The following is a 26,022-nucleotide window of genomic DNA, read 5'->3' as shown; positions in this document are numbered from 1 at the left end:
AACTTTTGTATTGTTGTGGCTTCTCCCCCCCAACCTCCCTCCCTCCCGTGGCCCTCCCCTCTCCCACTCCCTCTCCCATCCCACCCTTCATTGAGTTTCATTTTCAATTACCTTCATATACTGAAGATCAACTTAGTATATACTAAGCAAGGATTTCAACAGGCTGTACTCACACAACTGCACAAGGTATAAGGTATTGTTCGACTAGTAGTGTTGTTTTTAAGTTTCATAGTAGAACACATTAAGGACAGAGATCCTACGTGGGGAGCATGTACCCCGTGACTCCCGTTGTTGATTTAACAATTGGCAGTCTTATTTATGATGGCAGCAATCACCCGAGACTCTTGCTATGAGCTGTCTAGGCTATGGAAGCCCCTTGAGTTCACCGACTCTGAACTTGTGTTGACTAAGTGTTTTAAAATCTCTTTTCCAGAAGTAGACATATTAGAAACTTAGAATTATTGTGTGTGTGTTTTTTTTTGTTTTTTTTTTGTTTTTTTTTTTTTGGACAGAGTGGACAGTGAGAGAGAGAGACAGAGAGAAAGGTCTTCCTTTGCCGTTGGTTCACCCTCCAATGGCCGCCGCGGCCAGCTTGCTGCTGCAGGCGCATTGCACTGACCCGAAGGCAGGAGCCAGGTGCTTCTCCTGGTCTCCCATGGGGTGCAGGGCCCAAGCACTTGGGCCATCCTGCACTGCACTCCCTGGCCACAGGAGAGAGCTGGGCTGGAAGACGGGCAACCGGGACAGAATCTGGCACCCCGTCCGGGACTAGGACCCGGTGTGCCAGCACCACAAGGCAGAGGATTAGCCTAGTGAGCCGTGGCGCCGGCCAGAAACTTAGAATGATTGTATTTTAAAACTTTTAAGATATAATTATTGAGAAAGTCTTCATAACATAGAAAGATACCTTATACTATACTTTTAAGATTGATTGGTTCTTTTGTTCTTTTTTATGTTTTATTCCTCCCTTTTCTTTTACCAGCCCATCGTCTCCTCCCTGCCTCTGTTTTACATCTGCTTCTCCCTTTTATACTTCCCCACTCCTTTTCATGTCTTGAGAAATTAGCATAGGATAACTCATGAAATTTTCATTGAAACTAAATCATGAAAAATAAATGTGTCGTATGTCTAAACTATTATTTGAGCTCTTAATTTCATTACAAGAGAAAAAACATTCCCATGATCAATGAAGTCTGAGAGATTCTGGGTCTCCCCTCTGCCTTCTAGTGTACTACTTAGCTTTTCAACATGTTTCTATATTGAAAGATTTCCTGTGACTTCAAATGTCTGTATTTTCTAAAATATATTAATGGATGATGCAATAGGAATTGACTCCAAAACTCTTTTACTCCAGAATCCTTTTTATAAAGGACATCTTGACATCTCTTAATATGTTGAGGTAATATCTAAAACAGTGTGAAATTCTTTCTATTGTTATGAAAAAAGAGAGGATTGGGCTTACTAAGTTAGTATTTGAAAAAAACTGAAATTTATCTGGATTCTATATTTAGGAAAAAAATAATCAAAATATCAAGGTAAAGGCAAGGAAGGAAATTATACACAGAAGAAAATATATTTTTTCCATATTATAGCAACAAGACATGATAACTGGTAATAGGAATAGATTCACATCTAGAGAAATCTTCATGATCATGCTGTTAATTAAGGAAGAATTTCTGAATAGCCTGTGCACTAATGAAACAAATGCTTTCACTTAGTTGATAGAAATGCTAGAGTTACTATGAAGTGAAGCTAAAAACAGAATTGAGGAGGAGGCACATGAATTTATTTCCAAGTCTATTAATATGTGAGAAAATATGTTGTGTACTAGGTCTTCACTGAACATTACTTTGTTTTTACTTTACTCTTTGTTTTTGTTTCCTTAAGTGTGACTATCCATTTGAATCATTTTTAACTCATTTGGTGTATTGTACTTGATTGGAGTAAGAAACCACATTGGTTGTTTATGTTTTTGGGAAAAAAAAACTTTCTCTTTTTTGGTGTAGACTCAAAAACCTCGAAAGTTTGACTGTGAACTTCCAGATATTTCATTAAAAGATTTACAGTTTCTGCAATCATTTTGTCCTTCGGAAGTTCAGCCTTTGCTCAGGTAAGTGTCATTATAGTTTTTAATTTCAGTCATAACCTTATTATCCTGTAGTTAAGGAAGGTAGCACCAGTATTCTTCGGAAATACCAGGATAAAGAAATGTTCTATGATGGACTTATTCTTTTGATTGCTTTAGGAAATTACTGGGGAATGTAAAAAGGTTTACCTCTCATTTGATTTGTGTTTTTTTCTGGTAGTTTCACTGACTTTACGTACTTCTGAGATTTCTACCTTGTTGCTTTCCTAATTTCCATGATCTAAGGTTCTTAAAAATATTTCTAGTATTGATTAAATTGAAATGACAATGCTGTACTCATTTTAGACATTGAAATACTTGGTTGTAGTTATCCAGTTTTTCATTGAGAAATCTAGGATGGCTCTTGTAGCATACTGGGTGAAACTGCTGGTTGGAATCCCGGTATCTCATGTTAGAGTGCCAATTTGAGTCCCAGCTACTCTGCTTACAATTAAGTTTCCTGTTAATACACATCTTGGGGGAGGCATCAGAAGAAGCTCAAGTCCTTGGGTCTCTGCTACTCATGTGGTAGACGCTGATGGAATTAACAGCTTCTGGCTCCAGCGTGGCCCAGCCCTGAGTATTGTAGGCATTTTGGGTAATGAACCAGTAGATGGTTGATATTTCTGTGTCTCCCCTTTTTCTCTGCCTGTCAAGTAATTGGAAAATGTGTAAGTGAACACAAAGGAGAGACCAGAATTCTAATTTGTTTGCATTGTGTTTCAGGGTTCCCTTACTTTGTGACTTTGAACCTCTACACCAGCATGTACTTGCTCTACATAATTTGGTAAAGGCAGCACAAAGTTTGGATGAAATGTCACAGACCATTACAGATCTGCTCAATGAACAAAAGGCAAATGAAATTCTTTCAAATGCTTCTCTTTATTAGTGTGAAATATTTGCATTATTGCTGCTCTTATAACCCTTTCTCTCTGTCTTTTAGGCATCTGTAAGTCAGGCCTCCCCACAGTCGGCTTCTTCACCACGGATAGAAAGTGCAACAGGAATGACAACTACTACCTCACCAAGAAGTCCTCCCCCACTCACTGTTCAAGATCCCTTATGTCCCACAGTATGTCCATTAGAAGAATTATCTCCAGATAGCATTGATGCACATACGTTTGATTTTGAAACGATCCCCCATCCAAACATAGAACAAACTATTCACCAGGTTTCTTTAGACTTGGATTCATTAGCAGAAAGTCCTGAATCAGATTTTATGTCTGCTGTGAATGAGTTTGTAATAGAAGAAAATTTATCATCTCCTAATCCTATAAGTGACCCACAAAGTCCAGAAATGATGGTGGAATCACTTTATTCATCCGTTATCAATGCAATTGACAGTAGACGTATGCAGGATACAAATACGTGTAAAGAGAATTTTGGAGATCATGCTTCTTTAAACATCCAGTTAGAAAAATGTAAAGTTGTTGCCCAGGACTCTCACTTTAGTATTCAAACCATCAAGGAAGACCTTTGTCACTTTAGAACATTTGTACAAAAAGAACAGTGTGACTTCTCCAATTCTTTAAAATGTACAGCAGTGGAAATAAGAAATATTATTGAAAAAGTAAAATGTTCCCTAGAAATAACACTAAAAGAGAAACATCAGAAAGAACTACAATCCTTAAAAAATGAATATGAAAGTAAACTTGAGGCACTAATAAAGGAAAGTGAAGAAAATGGAAACAAAATTAAAAAATTGAAAGGAGACTTAGCATGTCTTGAGGAGGTTTTACAAAATAAAGATAATGAATTTGCTTTAGTTAAAAATGAAAAAGAAGCTGTCATCTGCTTGCAGAATGAAAAAGATCAGAAGTTGTTAGAGATGGAAAATTTAATGCACACTCAAAATTGTGAAATTAGAGAACTGAAGCATTCAAGAGAACTAATGCTAGAAGACTTAAAGAAGCTCCACGTTGAAAACGATGAGAAGATACAGTTATTGAGGGAAGAACTTCAGTCCTTAGAGCAAAGTCATCTAAAGGAGTTAGAGGATACACTGCACATTAGGCACACACAGGCATTTGAGAAAGTTATGGAAGACCACAAAGTTTCTTTGGAGAAATTGAAAAAGGAAAACCAGCAACAAATTGATCAGCTACAAGCGTCTCATGCTACAGTGATCCAGGAGAAAGAGCAACAGCTCCAAGAATTAAAACTCAAGGTTTCTGACTTGTCAGACATGAGATGTAAGTTAGAGGTTGAACTTGCATTGAAGGAAGCAGAAACTGATGAAATAAAAATTTTGTTGGAAGAAAGCAGAACTCAGCAGAAAGAGACCTTGAAATCTCTCCTTGAAAAAGAAACAGAAAATTTGAGAACAGAAATTAGTAAATTAAACCAAAAGATTCAGGATAATAATGAAAATTATCAGGTGGGCCTAGTAGAGCTAAGAACTTTAATGGCAATTGAAAAAGATCAATGCATTTCAGAGTTGATTAGTAGACATGAAGAAGAATCTAATGTGCTTAAAGCTGAATTAAGCAAAGTAACATCGTTGCATCACCAAGCATTTGAGATGGAACAAAACCTAAAAGAACAAATAGTTGAACTGCAGAATAAATTGGACTCAGAATTGAGTGCTCTTGAAAAACAGAAAGATGAAAAAATTAGTCAACAAGAAGATAAATATGAAATTATTATACACCGCCTTGTGAAAGACAAAGAGACATTGGTTGTGCGCCATGAACAAGACAGAGAACAGTTAATTCAGAAGCTTAATTGTGAAAAAGATGAAGCTATTCAGACTGCCCTAAAAGAATTTAAATTGGAGAGAGAAGTTGTTGAGAAAGAGTTATTAGAAAAAATTAAGCATCTTGAAAATCAAATAGCAAAAAGGTAAGAATTAAGTTTAGTGTGTAATTATACAATTAAAATATTGTTGGTTCAAATGTGCCTGTGTGTAATCATAATATCTTGATTTGTTCCTTTACTTTAGGTAAATGTAGCAATATGAATATTTTCATGAAGCAAACTTTTCTTTTTAAATGGTCACTGTTTCTTGCAAACATTATAAGAACAAGAAAACAGATAACGTTTTAAAAATTAATCTCTATAGTTTATGGATTTTTCTAAGAAATGTTGTTTTGAAGATTTGAAATATTTTAGGGCACCTCATTTTTCCTTTCCTAATTCATAATTTATATTTAAGTTTCTAAATCCTTCACTTGAAAATTTCTTATTTTTGTTCTCTTTAACTTTACTGTGTATATATTAAAGACTACAGAAGATTGCTCTGAGCAATGTTTAACAAAGGCTAAGTCATAGTTTGAGAATATGTAGAATGCTCATCATTGTTATTTCATTGATATTACTGCTTATTTTACCTGTGGTTTAAAAGAAAATGTTTTAAATTCCAGATCTGATATTGTAGTTTGGGGTTACTTTTTGTTCTTTTTGCCTTTATTATTGTTACTATCTGATGTTCCTACCTTCTGGTCACAGAAGATGATGTTTAGTATGTCTGAGTTTTAAAAAGTTTTGATGGGGATTTGTGGACAAATAAACACTTTGAAGAGTTTAATATACTAGTTAGTTCTATCATTAATTCTCCAAATGAATGTTTCTGTGGTTGTTTTTAGCCTGTTCTTTTGTATTACTACTTTTAAACAGTCTCTCTGGCTATATTGGTATAGTTAAATCTTCCACTTGGGTTGGAAGTAGCTGTATTTTTATTTGGAGGTGACTAGGAGGTTTAATGGAGGCTTGTTCTTGCATGAAAGTTTAAAGATCTGAGGAAGTGAAGATCCAGTGAGTCACTGCTAAAGACCAGGGAAATTTGTCATGGAGATCCAAAGCTGGACACTAAAAGTGGTATAAAAAAATTACATTCAAGAACTACTGGAATGGGGGAAGATAACTCTGTAGAACTGGACTCAGTTCAGTACATAGCATGAACAAGTTGAGATTTATAGCCAAGGACCAGGATAGAGATCAGTGGAGGGAAAATAAGAGAAGACGTTAGAGAAGGGGGGTTTTGGCTAAATTCACCTAACATAATTCGTGGTTGAAGGCAGGCCAGGTTGGTTGGCTATGCAGGTTGAAGGATGAGGAGTTTGATGCAAAGGTGATATCCATCTATTGTAAATTTTTCTGTTAACTGACTTAGCAAGGGTATTTCTACAACTGGGCACTGCGGACCAGAGAAGACCAAATGCCAAAGTCAAATCCAAGAGGGCCGTGAAGAACTTGACTGAAGTTTAGTTGGAGGGTTTTTATCAAACTCTAAGTGAAATATCAGGAAACTGAAGCATCCATCAAAGCTGATGATTCGTGATTGTTTACCAGGAAGCTGCTGCAGTATTCAAGAATCTCTTCAAAGCATCAGTGTTCTGGCTCAATCTGCATTACAGAAGAGTTGTTACATCTTCCATGGCAGAATAAGCCTGAGCTTTTTGCAAACCTGGGCTTTCATTGGCATAATGTATATGGGTTACTGGGAAATGCAGAATATCTGCATTGCATTATGGATGATATATAAAAAGGGTTGAGAGAAATTCTCAATGGACAGCAGAGGGGCTAGCACCCTGTACTCTCTGCATCAGACATCTTTTTCTTTTGCCCATATTGCACTCTCAAATAAAGGCACTTAAATATCATATTTCTGTCTGACATAATGCAACTTAAATATCTCTTATCACCTCAGGTATTCTCAACCTGTCTTCAAAAGGTAAGACTAAAACTTAGGCCACTCTAACTAGCCTCCTAAGAGTGAAGTTTTGATACTCATTCCCTCTTCTGCTTTGTTACAATCGCTTTGGTATTCTGTGGGTTTAATGCTAAAATGTAAGGTTAACTACCTTTACCGTACTTTATTTTCCATACTAACACAATGGGAGAAAGGGGTAAAGATGAAAAAATTGATTAGTAGCTATGTCTTCTTTATTAGTCTTTTTTTCTCTAAGCAGCCTCAACATTCTAGTAAGTATAGTTTCTGTTACCCTGTTTTTTTTTTTTTTTTCAATACTTCAGCTGATTTTACTTGATAGGCATGATTTAAATCTTGTTAATTTAGAGACTTCCAAGAATGATAGTTCTGTAATACATTTATATAGTTTTTAGTTGACTTTTTTTTTTTGGACAGGCAGATTTAGAGAGAGACAGAGAGAAAGGTCTTCCTAGTCCGTTGCTTCACCCCCCGGCTGGTGCGCAGCGCCGATCCAAAGCCAGGAGCCAGGTGCTTCCTCCTGGTCTCCCATGCAGGTGCAGGGCCCAAGCACTTGGGCCATCCTCCACTGCCTTCCTGGGCCACAGCAGAGAGCTAGACTGGAAGAGGAACAGCCAGGACTGAATCCGGCGCCCCAACCGGGACTAGAACCCGGGGTACTGGCGCCGCAGGCAGAGGATTAGCCAAGTGAGCCATGGCACCGGCTTTAGTTGACTCTTTTCACTACTGACCACACCAGTGCCAGTGTCCTCTCCAGAAGAAGCCCATGGGGTCCAGTATTATTTCTCTTTGCCCCTATTGTATAGGAGCAACTTCTTTCCCACTGAAAATGAGTTTCAGTAATCCATACAACAGTCTCCTTCTTTGCCTGTTGATCAAATGAGGAGTCTTAAGTGTCCAAGTGATATTAGTATACTTCCAGTTTAGTGGTACCTTAGTAATTTTTTCTGGTAAAGAAATTCTGTTAGAGGGAAGGAAACATCCTCTAAATCAGCATAGCCCCAAAATACAGAGGATGCAAAAATTTATTTTAATTCACCATGTTAATACAATAGTGATTCTTATTTTCATTTCTGTTTCTTTCCTTTAAAAAAAAAAAAAAAAAACTATGCCAGGAGTCAGGAGCCTTTTTCAGGTCTTCGTATGGATACAGGGTCCCAGGTACTTGTGCCATTTGCTGCTGCTTTCTCCGGCACATTAACAGGGCACTGGATTGGAAGTGCAGTAGCTGGGACTTGAACCAGTGCCCAAAAGGGATGTGGCATTGCAGGCAGTGGCTTTACTTGCTGTGCCACAACACCAGCCCCTCATTTCTGTTTCTCCAGTGTGTGTACCTCCCTCATTTTTTCATTTTTATCTTTTTGAAAGGCAGAGACCTTCCATCTGATGGTTTGCTCCTCAAGTGGCTGCAACAGGGTTGGGGAAAGCTTAAGGCAGGGGCCAGGACTTCTTCCTGGTTTACCATTTGGTTGGCAGGGGCCCAAGAACTTGGGCAATCTGCTGCTGGTTTCCTGGGCATATTAGCAGGAAGCTGGATCAGAACTGGTGCAGCTTTGACTGGAACCAGCATTTCTATATGGGATGCTGATATCACATGCTAGAAGTTAGCTACAGTGCTAGCTCCTAATCTGTGTATTCTCACTGTGAAAAAATTCAAGTCAAGCAGTGATCTGTGGTTTAGAGCACGCAGTACATTTGAACATTATCCTAATCCTGCAAAATGGTAGCCATCTGGTACTGTTAAGTCTTCAGTAGTTCTATCACAATTGCATCGGGCTGATTACTTTAGAAATTGGCATATGTAGTAAGACAATAACTTTAATGGGCATCAGGTCATGGCTGTACATGTTTTACTGTAAATGGGTTCCTGTATTCAGTAGCAACTCTGAATCAGGTGTTATGTAGGTTCTGTAATGTTTTGGCTGAAATCTTGTGGCATAGATGGTAAAAATCATATGGAGAATAAATGTTGTGAAGACATACTGCTGTTCATCATGGACATGGTCCAGTGAGTGTACTTGCTGCTACTAAGTGGCCTTTCTCCGTAGGGAACTGTTGTGCAAGGAGCTCAGTGTTTTATTGCTAGATATATGTAAAACCATGTCGCTGAACTTGTACATAACCTCATGTCATTCCTTGCTGGACACATCTTTATCAGCCTATTGGAACAGGGACTGATATGAATGGATATAATAAGTTTCCTGACAGTGAAATTTTGAGCTTGCCTGTGTGGTTATTAAGTTCTTAGGAGTGGGACATATTATCCTCAGAAGACTTCAGTCTCCTCACATGTTGTGCCTGTTTTAAGATATTCATCCATATTCCTTTTCCATAAATAACTTGTCACCAAATTTGAATTTAGTCCATTTCATATCCTTCACTGTCTAGCCCAGCCTGTTAGCTAATCTGCATGAGTCATGTTTCTTTATCACTGTCCATTTCTCCTAGGTAACTTTGTGTTCACTGCTTGCAGTATTTCCAGTGCACAGGTTTACCTTCACTGCTATTCTTCAGGTTTACTTCTCAGTGGGCCCATTAGTTTCACTGTTTTGAAGAATATGAGCACATTGTACGGAATCAAAAGGATACCAGGCCTGCTATTTTTTTTCCCATCATAGTGATGGAGAAAAGAAGCAATGTAAAAGGAACAGGAAATTCCTGTACTTTCCCTTTTTTGTTTAGGACTTGTTTGAGCTTGGTTTCATTTTTGCCATATTTGTCAAAGTGAGAGAGTGCTGATTTGTAAACTCATAGTTTGATTGATTAACTGAGAGCTATATATTGAGAGACTATAGTGTCCTGGTCTTTTGGGATCCTGTGGTCAGTTTCCAGTTTCTACAAGGGTGCAGTGTCAATCTTTAAAACTATTTTGCAATGAGGAACTAGTTAACTGCTCTGAAGGATCTTGATTGTGATTCTTTTATAGGGTTTGCCAAAGACTCCTTGTGGAATTCATTTCTGCAGCAGACTTCTCAGTTACCTGCTAGGAAATGTGACCCAAACATAGAGCTGCATACATGATAGTATGGTCCTCCTGCAAGAAAGCTTCTGCTCTAGGTTCTACACAAATAGCCTTAGAAGTTTTTTGGTAAATGCCTCCAAATATCAAATCCTAATGTGATATATGTTGCTGCCAAAATTCGGAGTTGACTTCCTCTTTAGATTAATAGGAACCAGGGGGTGAGGGTGAGATAAGATGCCAAATCTTCTGGCTCTTTCTTAGGTAGTAGGGGCCTTGGTGATTTGAACCAGCAAGGAGCTCATACTTGAAACAGTAGTTGAATTGGAGTTCTTACCTGATTGACTTCTTTGATAACCCCTGCTAGTTTTGGAGAACATATTTAGGTTGAATAAAAATGTGATTGAGATCTTTATGTCATGTGAAGTGTTGTACAGTTTTAGAGATTTTATTTGACCTTTGCTGCTGTAATTTTCTTCGAGATACTTGTCAGTAGTTTATTCTGTTAGAGAGTCTGAGTATAAGGAAATACTTGCTTCTGCCGAGAGGTTTGTTATGTACAGACTTTATCTCCTGAGTACAAGTAATCTCCGAGGCCACAGTAGCACTGGATCACAGGATTAAGTAGTTCCCTGGAAGTGTGGAAAATAGCTGGCCAACTCTTTGATGATGTAATTGATTGCTGATTCAGGTCTGGGAATTGGTTGAGGATTTGTATTTTCTTGATTGCACTACCTTTGAATACCAGATTTAGAGTGTTCGTACTCCAATGGGTTATCATAGTATTAGTATTTTTTGTAGGTGTACTATAAACCTTTAATCAGAACTTTCTATTACAGACCTCAGGACAACCATTGCTAAAGAGTTTTCTTTGTCATACCTCTGGTAAATGCTTTGACTCTTCTTCTAGTGGGAGCCACATCATGTGTCTGATGATGACATTCCACTGATTGACCTCTGTCACACCAAAATCCTGTCATTTACACTATGAATTATTAGTGGTCTGTTCTCCATCTAGTATCCATGCAAGGAACAAACCTTGAGCCTTTTAAGCTTGCATTTCTCATATTCTTGTTTTAAGTATTTTCTGGACCCTCTCCCTGTACATGCCTTTAGATGCTTTCCCCTCAACCAGTGGTTACTAACCTTGTTCTTTAAATGACTAGATAAGAGAATTTAGTATTTACAGGTGCTGTTTAAGTCACATTCTATATGAAGTACCTACCATCCTTTAAATATTTTTTTTTAACTTTTATTTAATGAATATAAATTTCCAAAGTACGGCTTATGGATTACAATGGCTTCCCCCCCATACCGTCCCTCCCACCCACAACCCTCCCCTTTCCCACTCCCTCTCCCCTTCCATTCACATCAAGATTCATTTTCGATTATCTTAATATACAGAAGATCAGCTTAGTATACATTAAGTAAGGATTTCAACAGCTTGCTCCCACACAGAAACATAAAGTGAAAAATAATAGATGATTTTTTTTTAAATGATGATGAAATCAGATCAGACCTATTGTCATGTTTAATCCCAGTGAGAGTCAAGTTGGGAATTGATAATTTTTTTTTTTTTTTTTTTTTTTTTTTACAGAAGATCAGTTTAGTATGCCTTAAGTAAAGATGTCAACAGTTTGCACCCCCATAGAAACACAAAGTGAAATATATTGTTTGAGTACTCGTTATAGCATTAAATCTCAATGCACAGCACATTAAGGACAGAGATGCTACATGAGGAGTAAGTGCACAGTGACTCCTGTTGTTGACTTTACCAATTGACTCTCCTGTCTATGGCATCAGTAATCTCCCTGTGCTCCAGTCATGAGTTTCCAAGGCTATGGAAGCCCTCTGAGTTCTCCGACTCTTATCTTGTTTAGACAAGGTCATAGTCAAAGTGGAGGTTCTCTCCTCCCTTCAGAGAAAGGTACCTCCTTCTTTGATGGCCCCGTTCTTTCCACTGAGATCTCACTCACAGAGATCTTTTGCCAGAGTGTCTTGGCTTTCCATGCCTGAAATACTCTCATGGGCTTTTCAGCCAGATCCGAATGGCTTTAGGGCTGATTCTGAGGCCAGAGTGCTATTTAGGACATCTGCCATTCTATGAGTCTGCTGAGTATCTCACTTCCCATGTTGGATCACTCTCCCCTTTATTTATTCCATCGGTTAGTGTTAGCAGGTACTAGACTTGTTTATGTGCTCCCTTTGACTCTTAGTCCTTTCATTATGATCAGTTGTGAACTGAAATTGATCGCTTGGAATAGTGAGATGGCATTGGTACATGCCACCTTGATGGGATTGAATTGGAATCCCCTGGTATGTTTCTAACTCTACCATTTGGGGCAAGTCAGCTTGAGCATGTCCCCAATTATACATCTCTTCCCTCTCTTATTCCCACTCTTATGTTTAACAGGGATCACATTTCAGTTAATTTTCAACACTTAAGAATAACTGTGTATTAATTACAGAATTAAACCAGTCATATTAAGTAGAACAGACAAAAAAACTTCTAAGAGGGATAATGTATTAAGTTGTTCATTAACAGTCAGGGCTATGCTGATCAAGTCACCGTTTCCCATAGTGTCCATTTCACTTCAACAGGTTTCCTTTTTGGTGTTCAGTCAGTTGTCACCGATCAGGGAGAACATATGGTATTTGTCCCTTTGGGACTGGCTTATTTCACTCAGCATGATGTGTTCCAGATTCCTCCATTTTGTTGCAAATGACTGGATTTTGTTGTTTCTTACTGCGGTATAGTATTCTAAAGAGTACATATCCCATAATTTCTTTATCCAGTCTACTGTTGATGGGCATTTAGGTTGGTTCCAGGTCTTAGCTATTGTGAATTGAGCTGCAATAAACATTAGGGTGCAGACCGCTTTTTTGTTTGCCAATTTAAATTCCTTTGGGTAAATTCCAAGGAGTGGGATGGCTGGTTCGAATGGTAGGGTTATCTTCAGGTTTCTGAGGAATCTCCAGACTGACTTCCATAGTGGCTTGACCAGTTTGCATTCCCACCAACAGTGGGTTAGTGTCCCTTTTTCCCCACATCCTCGCCAGCATCTGTTGTTGGTAGATTTCTGTATGTGGGCCATTCTAACCGGGATGAGGTGAAACCTCATTGTGGTTTTGATTTGCATTTCCCTGATTGCTAATGACCTTGAACATTTTTTCATGTGCCTGTTGGCCATTTGGATTTCCTCTTTTGAAAAATGTCTATTGAGGTCCTTGGCCCATCTCTTAAGTGGGTTGTTGGTTTTGTTTTTGTGGAGTTTCTTGATCTCTTTGTAGATTCTGGTTATTAACCCTTTATCTGTTGCATAGTTTGCAAATATTTTTTCCCATTCTGTCGGTTGTCTCTTCACTCTCCTGACTGTTTCTTTTGCAGTACAGAAACTTCTCAATTTGATGCCATCCCAATAGTTGATTTTGGCTTTGACTGCCTGTGCCTCCCGGGTCTTTTCCAGAAATTCTTTGCCTGTGCCAATATCTTGAAGGGTTTCTCCCATGTTCTCTAGTAACTTGATGGTGTCAGGTCGTAGATTTAGGTCTTTAATCCATGTTGAGTGGATTTTTGTGTAAGGTGTAAGGTAGGGGTCTTGCTTCATGATTCTGCACGTGGAAATCCAATTTTCCCAGCACCATTTATTGAATAGACTGTCCTTGCTCCAGGAATTGGTTTTAGATCCTTGATCAAATATAAGTTGGCTGTAGATGTTTGGGTTGATTTCTGGTGTTTCAATTCTGTTCCATTGGTCTATCCATCTGTTTCTGTACCAGTACCATGCTGTTTTGATTACAACTGCCCTGTAGTATGTCCTGAAATCTGGTATTGTGATGCCTCCGGCTTTGTTTTTGTTGTACAAGATTGCTTTAGCTATTCGAGGTCTCTTGTGCCTCCATATGAATTTCAGCACCATTTTTTCCAGATCTGAGAAGAAGGTCTTCGGTATCTTGATTGGTATTGCATTGAATCTATAAATTGCTTTTGGGAGAATGGACATTTTGATGATATTGATTCTTCCAATCCATGAGCATGGAAGATTTTTCCATTTTTTGGTATCCTCTTCTATTTCTTTCTTTAAGGTTTTGTAATTCTCATCGTAGAGATCTTTAACGTCCTTGGTTAAGTTTATTCCAAGGTATTTGATTGTTTTTGTAGCTATTGTGAATGGGATTGATCTTAGAAGTTCTTCCTCAGCCATGGCATTGTCTGTGTATACAAAGGCTGTTGATTTTTGTGCATTGATTTTATACCCTGCTACTTTGCCAAACTCTTCTATGAGTTCCAATAGTCTCTTAGTAGAGTTCTTTGGGTCCCCTAAATAAAGAATCATGTCATCTGCAAAGAGGGATAGTTTGAGTTCTTCCTTCCCAATTTGTATCCCTTTAATTTCTTTTTCTTGCCTAATAGCTCTGGCTAGAACCTCCAGAACTATATTGAATAGCAGTGGTGAGAGTGGACATCCCTGTCTGGTACCAGATCTCAGTGGAAATGCTTCCAACTTTTCCCTATTCACTAGGATGTTGGCTGTGGGTTTTTCATAGATTGCTTTGATTGTATTGAGGAATGTGCCTTCCATACCCAGTTTGCTTAGAGTTTTCATCATGAACGGGTGTTGTATTTTATCAAATGCTTTCTCGGCGTCTATTGAGATAATCATATGGTTTTTCTTCTGCAGTCTGTTAATGTGGTGTATCACATTGATTGTCTTGCGCACATTAAACCATCCCTGCATACCAGGGATGAATCCCACTTGGTCTGGGTGGATGATCTTTCTGATGTGTTGTTGCATTCTATTGGCGAGAATTTTATTGAGGATTTTTGCATCTATCTTCATGAGGGATATTGGTCTGTAATTCTCTTTCAACGTTGCATCTTTTTCCGGCTTAGGAATTGAGGTGATGCTGGCTTCATAGAAAGAATTTGGGAGGATTCCCTCTTCTTCAATTGTTCTGAATAGTTTGAGAAGAATTGGAGTTAGTTCTTCTTTAAATGTCTGGTAGAATTCAGCAGTGAATCCATCTGGTCCTGGGCTTTTCTTTGTTGGGAGGGCCTTTATTACTGTTTCAATTTCTGTCTCAGTTATGGGTCTGTTTAGGTTTTCGATGTCTTCCTGGTTCAATTTAGGTAGGTTGCATGTGTCCAGGAATGTATCCATTTCTGATAGGTTTCCCTGTTTGCTGGCATACAAGTCCTTGTAGTAATTTCTGATGATTCTTTTAATTTCTGTGGTGTCTGTTGTTACATTTCCTTTTTCATCTCTAATTTTATTGATTTGGGTCTTTTCTCTTCTTTTTTTAGTTAGTTGGGCCAATGGGGTGTCAATTTTGTTTATGTTTTCAAAAAACCAGCTCCTCGTTTGGCTGATTTTTTGGAATGTTTTTCTTGATTCAATTCTGTTGATTTCTTCTCTGATTTTAATTATTTCTCTTCTCCTACTAGATTTGGGTTTGGTTTGCTGTAGGTTTTCTATATCCTTGAGGTGAATTGAAAGCTCATCTAGTTGGTGCCTTTCCAATTTCTTGATGTAGGCACCTATTGATATAAACTTTCCTCTTAACACTGCTTTTGCTGTGTCCCATAAGTTTTGGTATGTTGTGCTGTTATCCTCATTTACTTCGAGAAAGTTTTTGATTTCTCTTTTGATTTCTTCTATGACCCATTGTTCATTCAGGAGCATGTTGTTCAATCTCCATGTGTTTGCGTATGCTCTAGGGATTCCTGAGTTGCTAATTTCCAACTTCATTCCTTTATGGTCTGAGAAGCTGCATGGTATGATTCTAATTCTTTTGAATTTGCTGAGACTTGCTTTATGGCCTAGTATGTGGTCAATCCTAGAGAAGGTTCCATTTACTGCTGAGAAGAATGTAAAATCTTTAGCTGTAGGATTGAAAGTTCTGTATATATCTGTTGGATCCATTTGGGCTATAGTGTCATTTAAATCTACTGTATCCTTGTTGATCTTCTGTCCTATTGATCTGTCTATTTCTGAGAGTGGAGTATTGAAGTCCCCCAGTACTGTTGTATTGGGGTCTAAGTCTCTCTTTTAGATAAACTGGTGCCCTGTAGTTAGGTGCATATACATTGATAATTGTTATATCTTCTTGTTGTATTGATCCCTTAATCATTATATAGTGCCCCTCTTTGTCTCTCTTAACAGTTTTTGTCGTAAAGTTTATGTTGTCCGATATTAAGATGGTTATGCCCGCTCTTTTTTCATTTCTGTTGGCATGGTATATCTTTTTCCAGCCTTTCACTTTCAGTCTGTATGGATCTTTGTTGGAAAGATGTGTTTCTTGTAAGCAGCAAATAGATGGGTTTTGTTCCTTAACCCAATCAGCCAATCGGTGTCTTTTAACTGGACAGTTCAGGCCATTCACGTTCAATGTGACTAATGATAAGTGGTAACTTTGCCCTGCCATTTGCCAAAGATAAGTTCTAATATATGCTTTGAATTCCCTGTGATCTTTTGCTGTGAGCTTTCCTTCCTTGGTTTCCTTCCTTTACCTTCTTTCATATTGATGACCGTGTTTCTGTGTTTCTGTGTGTAACACATCTTTAAGCATCTTTTGCAGGGCTGGACGAGTGGCGACAAATTCTTTCAATTTCTGTTTGCTATGAAAAGTCTTTATTTCACCTTCATTCACAAATGATAGCTTTGCAGGATATAATATTCTGGGCTGGCAGTTGTTCTCTCTTAGTACCTGGGCTATATCTCGCCATTCCCTCCTAGCTTGTAGAGTTTCTGATGAGAAGTCAGCTGTGAGTCTGATTGGAGATCCTCTGAGAGTAATCTGACGTAATTTTCTGCTAACATCTCACTAAAAAGGCCTTCTAATCCTTTCTCCCTCTCCATGCCTTCAGGACCTCCTAGAATCTGAATGTTGGGTTTTTTAATAGTATCCTGAAGATTCCCACAATATGTTTTAGATTTCTAATTTCCTCTTCTTTTCTTTGGTCTGACTGTATCCTTTCCTGTTCTCTGTCTTCTAAGTCCGATATTCTCTCTTCTGCTTCACCCATTCTGTTTGTAAGGCTCTCTATTGTGTTTTTCATTTGATCTATTGAATTCTTCACTTCAGTCACTATCCCAGTTTCCTGTTGTACTAGTTGTTTTGTTTCATTTTGATTCCTCCTTAATATTTCATTTTCACGAGAGAGATTTTCTATCTTGTCCATTAAGGATTTCTGTAGTTCAAGAATTTGTTTTTGAGAACTTCTTAATGTTCTTATCAATTTTTTGAGATCTGCTTCTTGCATTTCTTCTATCATCATCTTCATAATCTTGAATTGGGGTGTCTTTTTCATTTGAGGGCTTCATGGTGACTTCCTTGTTTTTATTACCTCGGTTTTTGTGTTTGTTATTTGTCATATTGGAGATATTTGGTTTCTTCACTGTGGTGCTTTTTCTTGTTATACTATGACTCTAGATTAAGTGGACTATCTGTTTTTGATGGAGCCATAGGGCTTGAGATGGGTGTGGCCTGAGAGCTCTGTTTGGTGTGCCAAAGGTGACACTCCCAGGTTAGGCGTGGTAAATCTCTCTCTCTCTTTTTTTTTTTTTGATTCAAAAGGGAAGTAATTCCGCACAGCTGAACGAAGTTGGAGGTAGTTAGCAGGCAAATGATATACCCACAGGAGCCAGAGATCAGAAGCTCTTTCCCAAGGACCACACAGGGAATCTGTTCTGCCCTCAGAGTGGGCTCAAATTCTCCTTCAGTCTCCCACTGGGTTGCCAAAGTTACGGAATTGTAGCGTCTCTGGAGAGTGCTCACGTGAATTCCGTGAGTTCTCTCCCCCACCGTCTCTTTTTTCACAGTCTCAGTTCAGTAGCACCACAGATTTACTAGGTCCTAATCTCCTGTTAATTCGCCCCGCCCAGAGTCAGGTTTTTCTGCTAGGCTCAGGGCCGGTGCAGACCTGAGTTCGCTCTGCTTATGACGTATGTCCAAGATGGCGCCTGCTCTTTGTCTTGCTCGCCCTTGAGAGGTGAGCGGAGAGAGAGAAACCCTTGTCCGTACCAGTCACCTTTTTTTTTTTTCTCTCTGTCTCTCTTCCAGTTAGCCTGGTGAAGTCCCCCCCCCCCCCCCGGGGGTCGTTCCCTCTAGTCTCCTCTCTCCGCTTGCCTGCCGGTGTCTCGGGCTATTGAGGTTCAGCTCACCTCGCGTTCCAGCGCTGGTGTGTTGAGTCTGCCGCTGGTGTCCCGAACTGTGGGCTCCCACGCTCTCCACGCAGGTCCACTGTGAATCACGCGTTCCGGAAGAGTTTCTTCTGCTGTTTCCTCCCCTACTCTTCCTTGAACCTGCAGTATCTCCACTTTTATTAAACTATCTCTCCCCAGACTATCAGTGTGCTCCCTTCCTATTCCGCCATCTTGCCCCGACCACTCTAAATATTTTTTTAAAAAAATGAGCAGTTCTATAACTTTAGTCTCTGTACCTCTTTCAGAAACAATTGTCTCCAAAGTGATTTTATTGATACAGATTATATTTGTCATTATTTTCTGTAGTAAACATTGAAAACAAGAAGCTTAGAACATTTTTCATCATTTAATCCTTTACGTATTTGCATGAATGAGGTTTTCTCTCTCACTCTCTTTTTTTTTTTTTTTTCTTTTTTTTACTTTATTTCATTTATTTATCTGAGATGCCAAGAGTGGGCTGAAGGTGAGCGGGGAGTCTTTTCGGATCACTCTCTAAATGTGTGAAATGTCCAGGTCTGCGCCAGGCTGAAGACAAGAGCCAAGACATCAGTCTAGGTCTCTGAAGTGAGTGGCAGGTACCCAATTAATTGAGCCATCATGTGCCTCCCAGGGTGCACTTAATGGGAAGCTAGAGTTAGAAGTGTAACTAGGTCTTGAATGTAGCCACTCCAATGTGGGACGTGGGTATTCCCAAATTTTTGGCTTACCTACTAGGGCAAATGCTTGGCCCAGATTATTTTATTGAAAATATTTTATATATGTAAATTGTTTGAGCATTTGTCATAAAGAATTCTCCTGCATCCACTGTGTTGCAATACATTTTGACCAAAATTTTCAAGAAAAGAACTTACAGCCTTACACTCATGTAACTGGAAAAGGAGAGAAATATTTAAATAGTCATTTTATGTAACTGTGACTGTTCTCTGTTACTATATTAAAATTCAGCAAATAATTTTCTCTATTAGTTTTACTGGGGACTGGGAAACTATCAGTGTATTATTTCATAATCTTTTAAGAAGCTAAATCTGTTTTTAAAGATTTATTTATTTATTTGAAAGGCAAAGTTACAGAGAGGGAGAGAGAGATCTTCCACCCACTGGTTCACTCCCCCAAATGGGCACAATAGCCTGAATAGAGCTGATTGGAAACCAGGAGCCTCTTCGGGGTTTCCCACGTTGGTGCAGGACCCAAGCACTTTGCCTTCTGCTGCTGCTTTCTGGGGCACATTAGCAGGGAGCTGGATTGAAATTGGAGTAGCCAGGACTTGAACTGGTACCGATATGGGATGCCAGTACTGTAGGCAGTGGCTTTACTCGCTATACCATAGCACCAGCCCCTCTTAATCTTTACGTTATCATTTATTGGCTATCTCTGTTATAAACAATCTTTTATCCATGCTTTTTTGTGGCACCATGAATTGGTCATTCTGGGAATAAACTAGGCAAATAAACTAGGAAATACTTTATAACTAGGTGCAATTTTTTCACACAGAATATTAAAAAGATGTACTCAAGGAAAAAGATTTAATAATGTTAATTATTATTCAATTTTTTTTTAGGTTTTAGTTTTTAGGTGCCAGCATTTTAATCAGCAGTGCAAATGTCAGCAAGGTGAAAAAGATAACATCTTAGTGTTGTTATGAAAATAGATTTTTGTGTCTCTTACCCTCTGAACGTCATGATCCCATCAAGTGTCTGTGGGACATACTTGAGAATTACTGATTCAGAGGATGTTTGGCAAACATTCAAGGCCAGAGAGCAAATATTTTAGGCTTTGAGGGCCAGATAGTCTCTATTCAAATTATTCAACTGTATTATTGTAGCAAGATAGCAGCAAGGCAATGGAAGTGAATGCTTTGACTATTTCCCACTAAGGCTATTTACAAAACTAAATAATGGGCTCAGTTTGCCTATCATTCGTTCTTTATGGTATCCTTTCATTTATATTGTCCATTTGGTTCTGGTTTCAAGCAGTCAACTTAGCAAAGTATTAATAGCCCACATGGAATCTTAAATCTCTGATCACTGCATCCATGTAAACAGTCATGGCCTAATGCAACATTAATTTTGTCCTTTCCATTGTATCCATTCTTGTACACATTTCCCATGTTAGTGTCAAAACACACACTGAATGCTTTACAATTCTTACTTGGCTGGATTTTTAATTTCCTGGTTATCTGGGAATTCAAAGGTAACAATGGCCCGAAAGCTTTTTAAACTGCATGTTGAGAAAGGGACTAGCTCATATGAAATGACACTAAGTACCTCAGATAAGGGAGAAGAGGATAATACTGCTTCCAAGGAAGACTTGGCAGGATTTGAAGTGACAGCTGGGATGTGTCCTGGCTGTTGCTACTTTGTTTTTGTTTTTTATCTCTTTACTTATTTGAAGAGTTAACAGCAAGAGAGGGAGAGACAGAGATCCTCTGTCGGCTGGTTCACTTCCAAAATGGCCGCAGTGAACAGGACTGGGCCAGACAGAAGCTAGGAACTTCCTCCGTGTGTCTCGTGATTGCGGGGAACCAGGCACTCTGCTGCTTTCCCAGGCACATTATCTGGGAGCTGGATTAGAAGTGGAGCAGCTGGGACTTGAGCTGCTGTCCACATGGGATGCTGGCGCTGCAGATGGTGACTTAACCCTCCACGGCACAGCGCTGGCCCCAGCCTTGGCATCTTTACTCAGCTCATTCTCTAAGAACTGTCCTACCATGGAGTGCCCTGGTCTGTCAGTGATTCACCTTATACTGACAATGAGTTCACTACTACCTTGAGTCCCAATTAGATGAGAGAATCATGTCTAGATTCTCTGTCAGGAATTTACTCTGGAATCATTTTTCTATCTCTGTGTAATGAGTTTAAAAAAATGACCACTTTTCCAAGATAATGGTATTTAATATTGAACCTTCATGAGTGTTGGGATCTCTGGGAGAATGAATGATAGGAATCAGTTTTAAAGCCTAGGAAATCTACAAGCTGAATGTCACCAGAAGATCTTCAGGATGCTGCTGGAGTCGTTGGAAGACCACAACAATTGTTCAGAGAAACCAAAGTTGGCAGGTTACTAGAAAACCTCTTAGGCATCTCACAGTGTCCAAATATGTGGCTTCCAATATGTAGGGAGCATAGTAGATTCCTTCTTCAGAATTCCTCATATGTGGACATCTTTCATTGCAATGTTGAACACAGAACCTAATGTAAAGGGGACTCCATATATGCACTCTTGGAGTGGAAACCTGGGAAAAAACCAATGCTAATATAAAGACACACAGTGAAACACATCTGTGCTTTCACTGCATGGTCCTACATGTATTAGAAACAGCTGTGAGGCTAACAGAAAAACGTGTAAGATAAAAAATAAAGGCACATAATCCATTATATTATAGATAGTGAACAGCAGGTAAGAAAATCTGGATTACAAGAATTGCAAATGGATGGTAAATAAATAGCTGTTAATTCTACCTGGAATTACAGAAATTATCTTTTAAAAGTAGGAAATAATAGGTGAATAGTTTATACTATTTTTGACAATGGGGAAAAAGCTTTCTCATAACTGTGTACAACAAGATAAGTGCAGAATGCATGTATGGTTTACATGGGTCTGTGGACTCCATGGTTAATCACCTTACATGGCATAAAGTAGTAATGAAGATCTGGCTGAGTTTAGGTAGTAACATTTTAATTTTACAATTCTAACCTCATTGTTTAATCTCAAGAGTTTAAAAAAAAAAAAAAAAAGTTGTTTACTAGACCCAGATTTAATACAGTCAAGTTTGAGTGAGTGTTCAAAGTTCATGACAGTCTATATCCCAGGTACTTCAGTTTCATGGAAAAGTAAAAGAGATAGTGATTTTAGTGGGAAGATTTGAAATTGACAAAAAGTTCATGGAAAATGTGTATTATGAAAAAACTGCATAGATTTCAAAAAAATTTGCACCATGATAAATTTTATTTCTTTGAGCTCTTTACAGTACTCTTGTATGCATATGAAAGGGTACATGCATTTTTTTTTTTTTGGCAGGGGGAGTTAACCAATTTTTAAGTTTAAGTTTCTTTGGTAGTTTTATTAGATTAAATATTTTTCTTCATGACTTCCTGCTCTCCCCAGGGCATCATAGCTTATTCCCCAAAGAAAGCTAATCCCTATTCCTGGTGAAAAACAAAATATCTTTCACTATTGCATTGCTAGGTTTAATTTCCACTTTTGTCAAAGACATTTCTGTTTCTAAGGTAATGTAAAATAAAATTATGTGACTGATAGTCACTTACAACCATTGTCTATTGAGAAAATTCCAACAGTGTAGCATAATGTGTACTTTCATCTGGATTAATACAACCACAAGAAATTCTGATCCCCAGCACAGGATAATTATTGATTGTTCTTCATGTCATAAGCTCTCCTTTCTTTGCTTTTACTGCTAAACATCTTTGACTTCACTGGTCATTGTATCATATAGCCTGTAGAAAGTATCCAGTGTGTTCATTCTAGGTTTGGGGCTGAAAGTGTTTTCAAAGAGATGATGGTGTGTATGCATAATTGTGTGCCTGGAACTATCCTTTGGTACCTGTGTCATCTCAGCCCTGAAATTGAGTACACCAGGCAATCCAAATATGTAAGACACCTAGAAATTAGAAGTACTGGGCTCCTGTGTATAATACCCCACCCATATGCACACACAATTTGAACCATACTGTTCTATTATTTCTAGCTGAAATCTACTCTATTTCAGGATTGTTTACTGTATTCCAGTTTCTTACCAATACTGTTTTTCACAGTTTTCTTAAAACCAAAATTCACATCATATCGTTTTCTAGACAGAATTTTTTATTAACTTCTGTCTTACTTAAACGAAAAATTGAAGCCATCACTATTCGTGATGGTCCCACTTCTCCAACCTCAGTCCATATTATTTTCCTTGATTTGCTGCCTGGAACCTGGCATCTTAGTTTTTGCTCATGATAATGAAAGTTTACCATAAAATGGTAGAGATATTTCTTCAAGGAAAACATGAGTTAAACAGGGTTATTTTTAATTACTGTCCATATTTAATTTTATCCTAAGCACTTTTTTTGGTTAATCAGTTTTTGTATTTAATTTCTCAGTAACACTGGTTTATGCAGCCTGTCACTTTTCCAGCAATGCTATGATTTTTAACCTTCCGTCTCTGTCCTGTAGTTCTAGAGAAAAATAACAATTCCTCTTCTTGTCCTTCTATTTAGATTATGGAATAGAAAGTTACTATTCCAGCTTTTCTAGAAACAAAGCATGAAAACTTAGATTTTCCTAGAGGTTTTAGTCTCAAGGTATATTTTCAACAACCACATATCTCTGTCTTTTAGGAAGGTAATTTGAGCATCAAGCAAATTTTGAGGAAAATAAGTGGGTACAGGAATGTGTAGTTGTGTTTTATGTTATTTATTCTTTTTTTTTCTTTTATATGTTTATTATCTAGCAAAATGGACCAGATTCTAATTTATGGAAATTATAATCTTTCAATGTATGTTGTATGTAACTGTAAGGTTTGTTGTTTTTGTTGTTGTTGTTGTTGACAGGCAGAGTGGACAGTGAGAGAGAGAGAGAAAGGTCTTCCTTTGCCGTTAGTTCACCCTCCAATGGCTGCTGCGGCCGGCGCACCGCACTGATCTGAAGGCAGGAGCCAGGTGCTTCTGGTCTCCCATGGGGTGCAGGGCCCAAGCGCTTGGGCCATCCTCCACTGCACTCCCTGGCCACAGCAGAGAGCTGGCCTGGAAGAGGGGCAACCGGGACAGAATCTGGCGCCCCGACTGAGACTAGAACCTGGTGTGCCGGCGCCGCTAGGCGGAGGATTAGTCTGTTGAGCCGCGGCGCCGCCCGTAAGGTTTTTTAAATATTTTCCTCAGTCATGGAAATTATAGGAATTACAAAACAAATTTGAAACTGACTTTTTCTGAAATTAGATTAATTTTTCTATGTACAGATCACATCATCTTGAAATTATCTGATAAAATTATTCTACCATTTATTGGCATTGTGCTTATCATCAGTATAAGTCTTTTATGTTTTACTTGTGTTCTGGTTTACTTTTTTTAAAAAAAAAGATTTATTTATTTATTTGCAAGTCAGAGAGAGAGAGGTCTTCCATCTGATGGTTCACTACCCAATTGGCCATAACAGCCAGAGCTGTGCCGATCCGAAGCCAGGAGCCAGGAACTTCTTCCGGGTTGGGGCCTAAGGACTTGGGCCGTCTTCTACTGCTTTCCCAGGCCATAGCAGAGAGCTGGATCGGAAGTGGAGCAGTCGGGTCTTGAACCGGCGCCCATATGGGATGCCGGCGCTTCAAGCCAGAACATTAACCTGCTGCACCACAGCGCTGGCCCCTCTGGTTTACTTTTTAGCTAGAATTCACATAGAAAATTTTTTCACACCATATTAGTTCAAGGAAGACTAGTCTGTATACTTTGATTGCATCTGTAATTATAAAAAATTAATAGTATTTTTAACTTTTAAGTTCTACTGCTGAATCTGCCAGGGAGGATTCTTCAAGCTTAGTTGCTGAACTTCAAGAAAAGCTACAGGAAGAAAAAGCTAAATTTCTAGAACAGCTTGAAGAGCAAGAAAAAAGAAAGAATGAAGAAATGCAGAATGTTCGAACATCTTTGATTGCAGAGCAACAGGTTTGTTTCATCCCCGTTTCATTTATTTGTGAATTAAATTTATTGAGAAGCTGTTAGTGTTCTCCAAAGTAATGATGTTTACAATACCACATAGAGGATATTTGAATTTTTTCCCTGAGCTCTAAAATCCTATTATCCTAAGATAAAGGCTGATTAGTACCAATTTATCACATATTTCTTTTTGTGATTCTTACTAGGCTGATTGGTATATTATGATGGGAGTATTGCTGAACTTTGCTGATTTGGTTATTCATTTTTGTTGGTCAATGGTAAGAGTTAGTGTTTATGAAGTAAAGGTGAACCAGATCATAGAGGACTAGAATGCCTTGAGAGGACAGTGGTTGAAGAAAAAAGAGTGTCATAGTTGTATTTACATTTAGTGGACATCAGCCATGGGACTATGGAAAAAATGAGAGGACTACACGACAGGCAGCTTCAGGGGCAGTTGAGTGGCTGTTGTAAGCCTTGCTAAAGAAGATGATGACATACTTTTTCATCCTGAGGGATACATCTCTCAAGCTACTATGTGTTATGAAATATGTACACACATAACGTGGTATTTTTCTTTTTCCAAAAATAGTATGATTAATTAAAGTCTTTATAGAATTTGAAAAAAAAAAAGGAAATTAGGAAACACACAATGAAAATAAGAAAAAAAACAGCTCAAGCTCCTTGAGAATTTTTAAGTTTCAAAAGCCTGGTGGAAAAAAAGTGTCCCAGAAAAAAGCAAAATGTGGCTTCCTGAAAATCAAGGAAAGCAAGTGTTTAGGGGATGGGAATAGTAGTTCTCTTACATTCTGTCCCTAGTCATCTTTGTGAACACATACACAATTTCACATTTTCAAAATTAAGTAAGTTATGAATTAACTGAAATCAAAACTATGAAGTCGATGGCTCTGCAATTTAAATCTTAAGTATTTTAAGGCCTCTTTCAATATTTGTAAAAGAAAATTAGAAAAGATGAGTTGTGAGATGCCTTATAATTTTCAGTAGTGTGTGTGTGTGTGTGTTTAGTGGTACTTAGATGCTTTTACTGGTATCTATCTATGCAGATTATTTTTGTGTTGTGGCTACATGGTTCTTATTTAGCCTTCTTTCTAACATGCCTGTTATAACTTGTAATGATCATCCTAAAATCCTTTTCATATTATAGAAATAGCAGAGATATAAAAATAAGCAAAATTGCTCAATGTGATTTTACAAATATTTTATGTATAGAGATAATATGAGGATACTTCAAGAAGTTCACTAAAAGTTTCTGATAGAAAAAACTGCTTATGTTTCAATATTTAGAAATTTATTTATTTGGAAGCCACAGTGACAGAAAGTGGGGAGATAGATATCTTTCATGCACGGGTTCACTTCTTGCTTGGGTCAGGAACCAAGAACCAGGAAGTCTGTTAAGGTCTTCC

General features: G+C 38.3%; 1 protein-coding gene across 6 annotated transcripts in view; it reads left to right on the top strand.

Annotated features, from left to right (window-relative positions):
* Window positions 1–26,022, top strand: part of RB1CC1 (RB1 inducible coiled-coil 1) — a 102,621-nt gene that overhangs the window by 55,969 nt on the left and 20,630 nt on the right. For all 6 annotated transcript variants that reach the window (XR_011389989.1, XR_011389988.1, XM_051843730.2 and 3 more), the window contains exons 13-16: window positions 2,007–2,110; window positions 2,852–2,978; window positions 3,069–4,966; window positions 24,445–24,610. Coding sequence is in view for 4 of the 6 variants with exons in the window: in XM_051843730.2 (XP_051699690.1) it covers window positions 2,007–2,110; window positions 2,852–2,978; window positions 3,069–4,966; window positions 24,445–24,610 (2,295 nt within the window). In the remaining 2 variants the exon portion in view is untranslated. The remainder of the gene's footprint in view (window positions 1–2,006; window positions 2,111–2,851; window positions 2,979–3,068; window positions 4,967–24,444; window positions 24,611–26,022) is intronic.

The sequence above is a fragment of the Oryctolagus cuniculus genome, chromosome 6 (genome assembly GCF_964237555.1).
Source record: "Oryctolagus cuniculus chromosome 6, mOryCun1.1, whole genome shotgun sequence".
Lineage (NCBI taxonomy): Eukaryota > Metazoa > Chordata > Mammalia > Lagomorpha > Leporidae > Oryctolagus > Oryctolagus cuniculus.
Note: the sequence above shows the minus strand (reverse complement) of the source record. Positions and strands in the feature narration are given on the sequence as shown.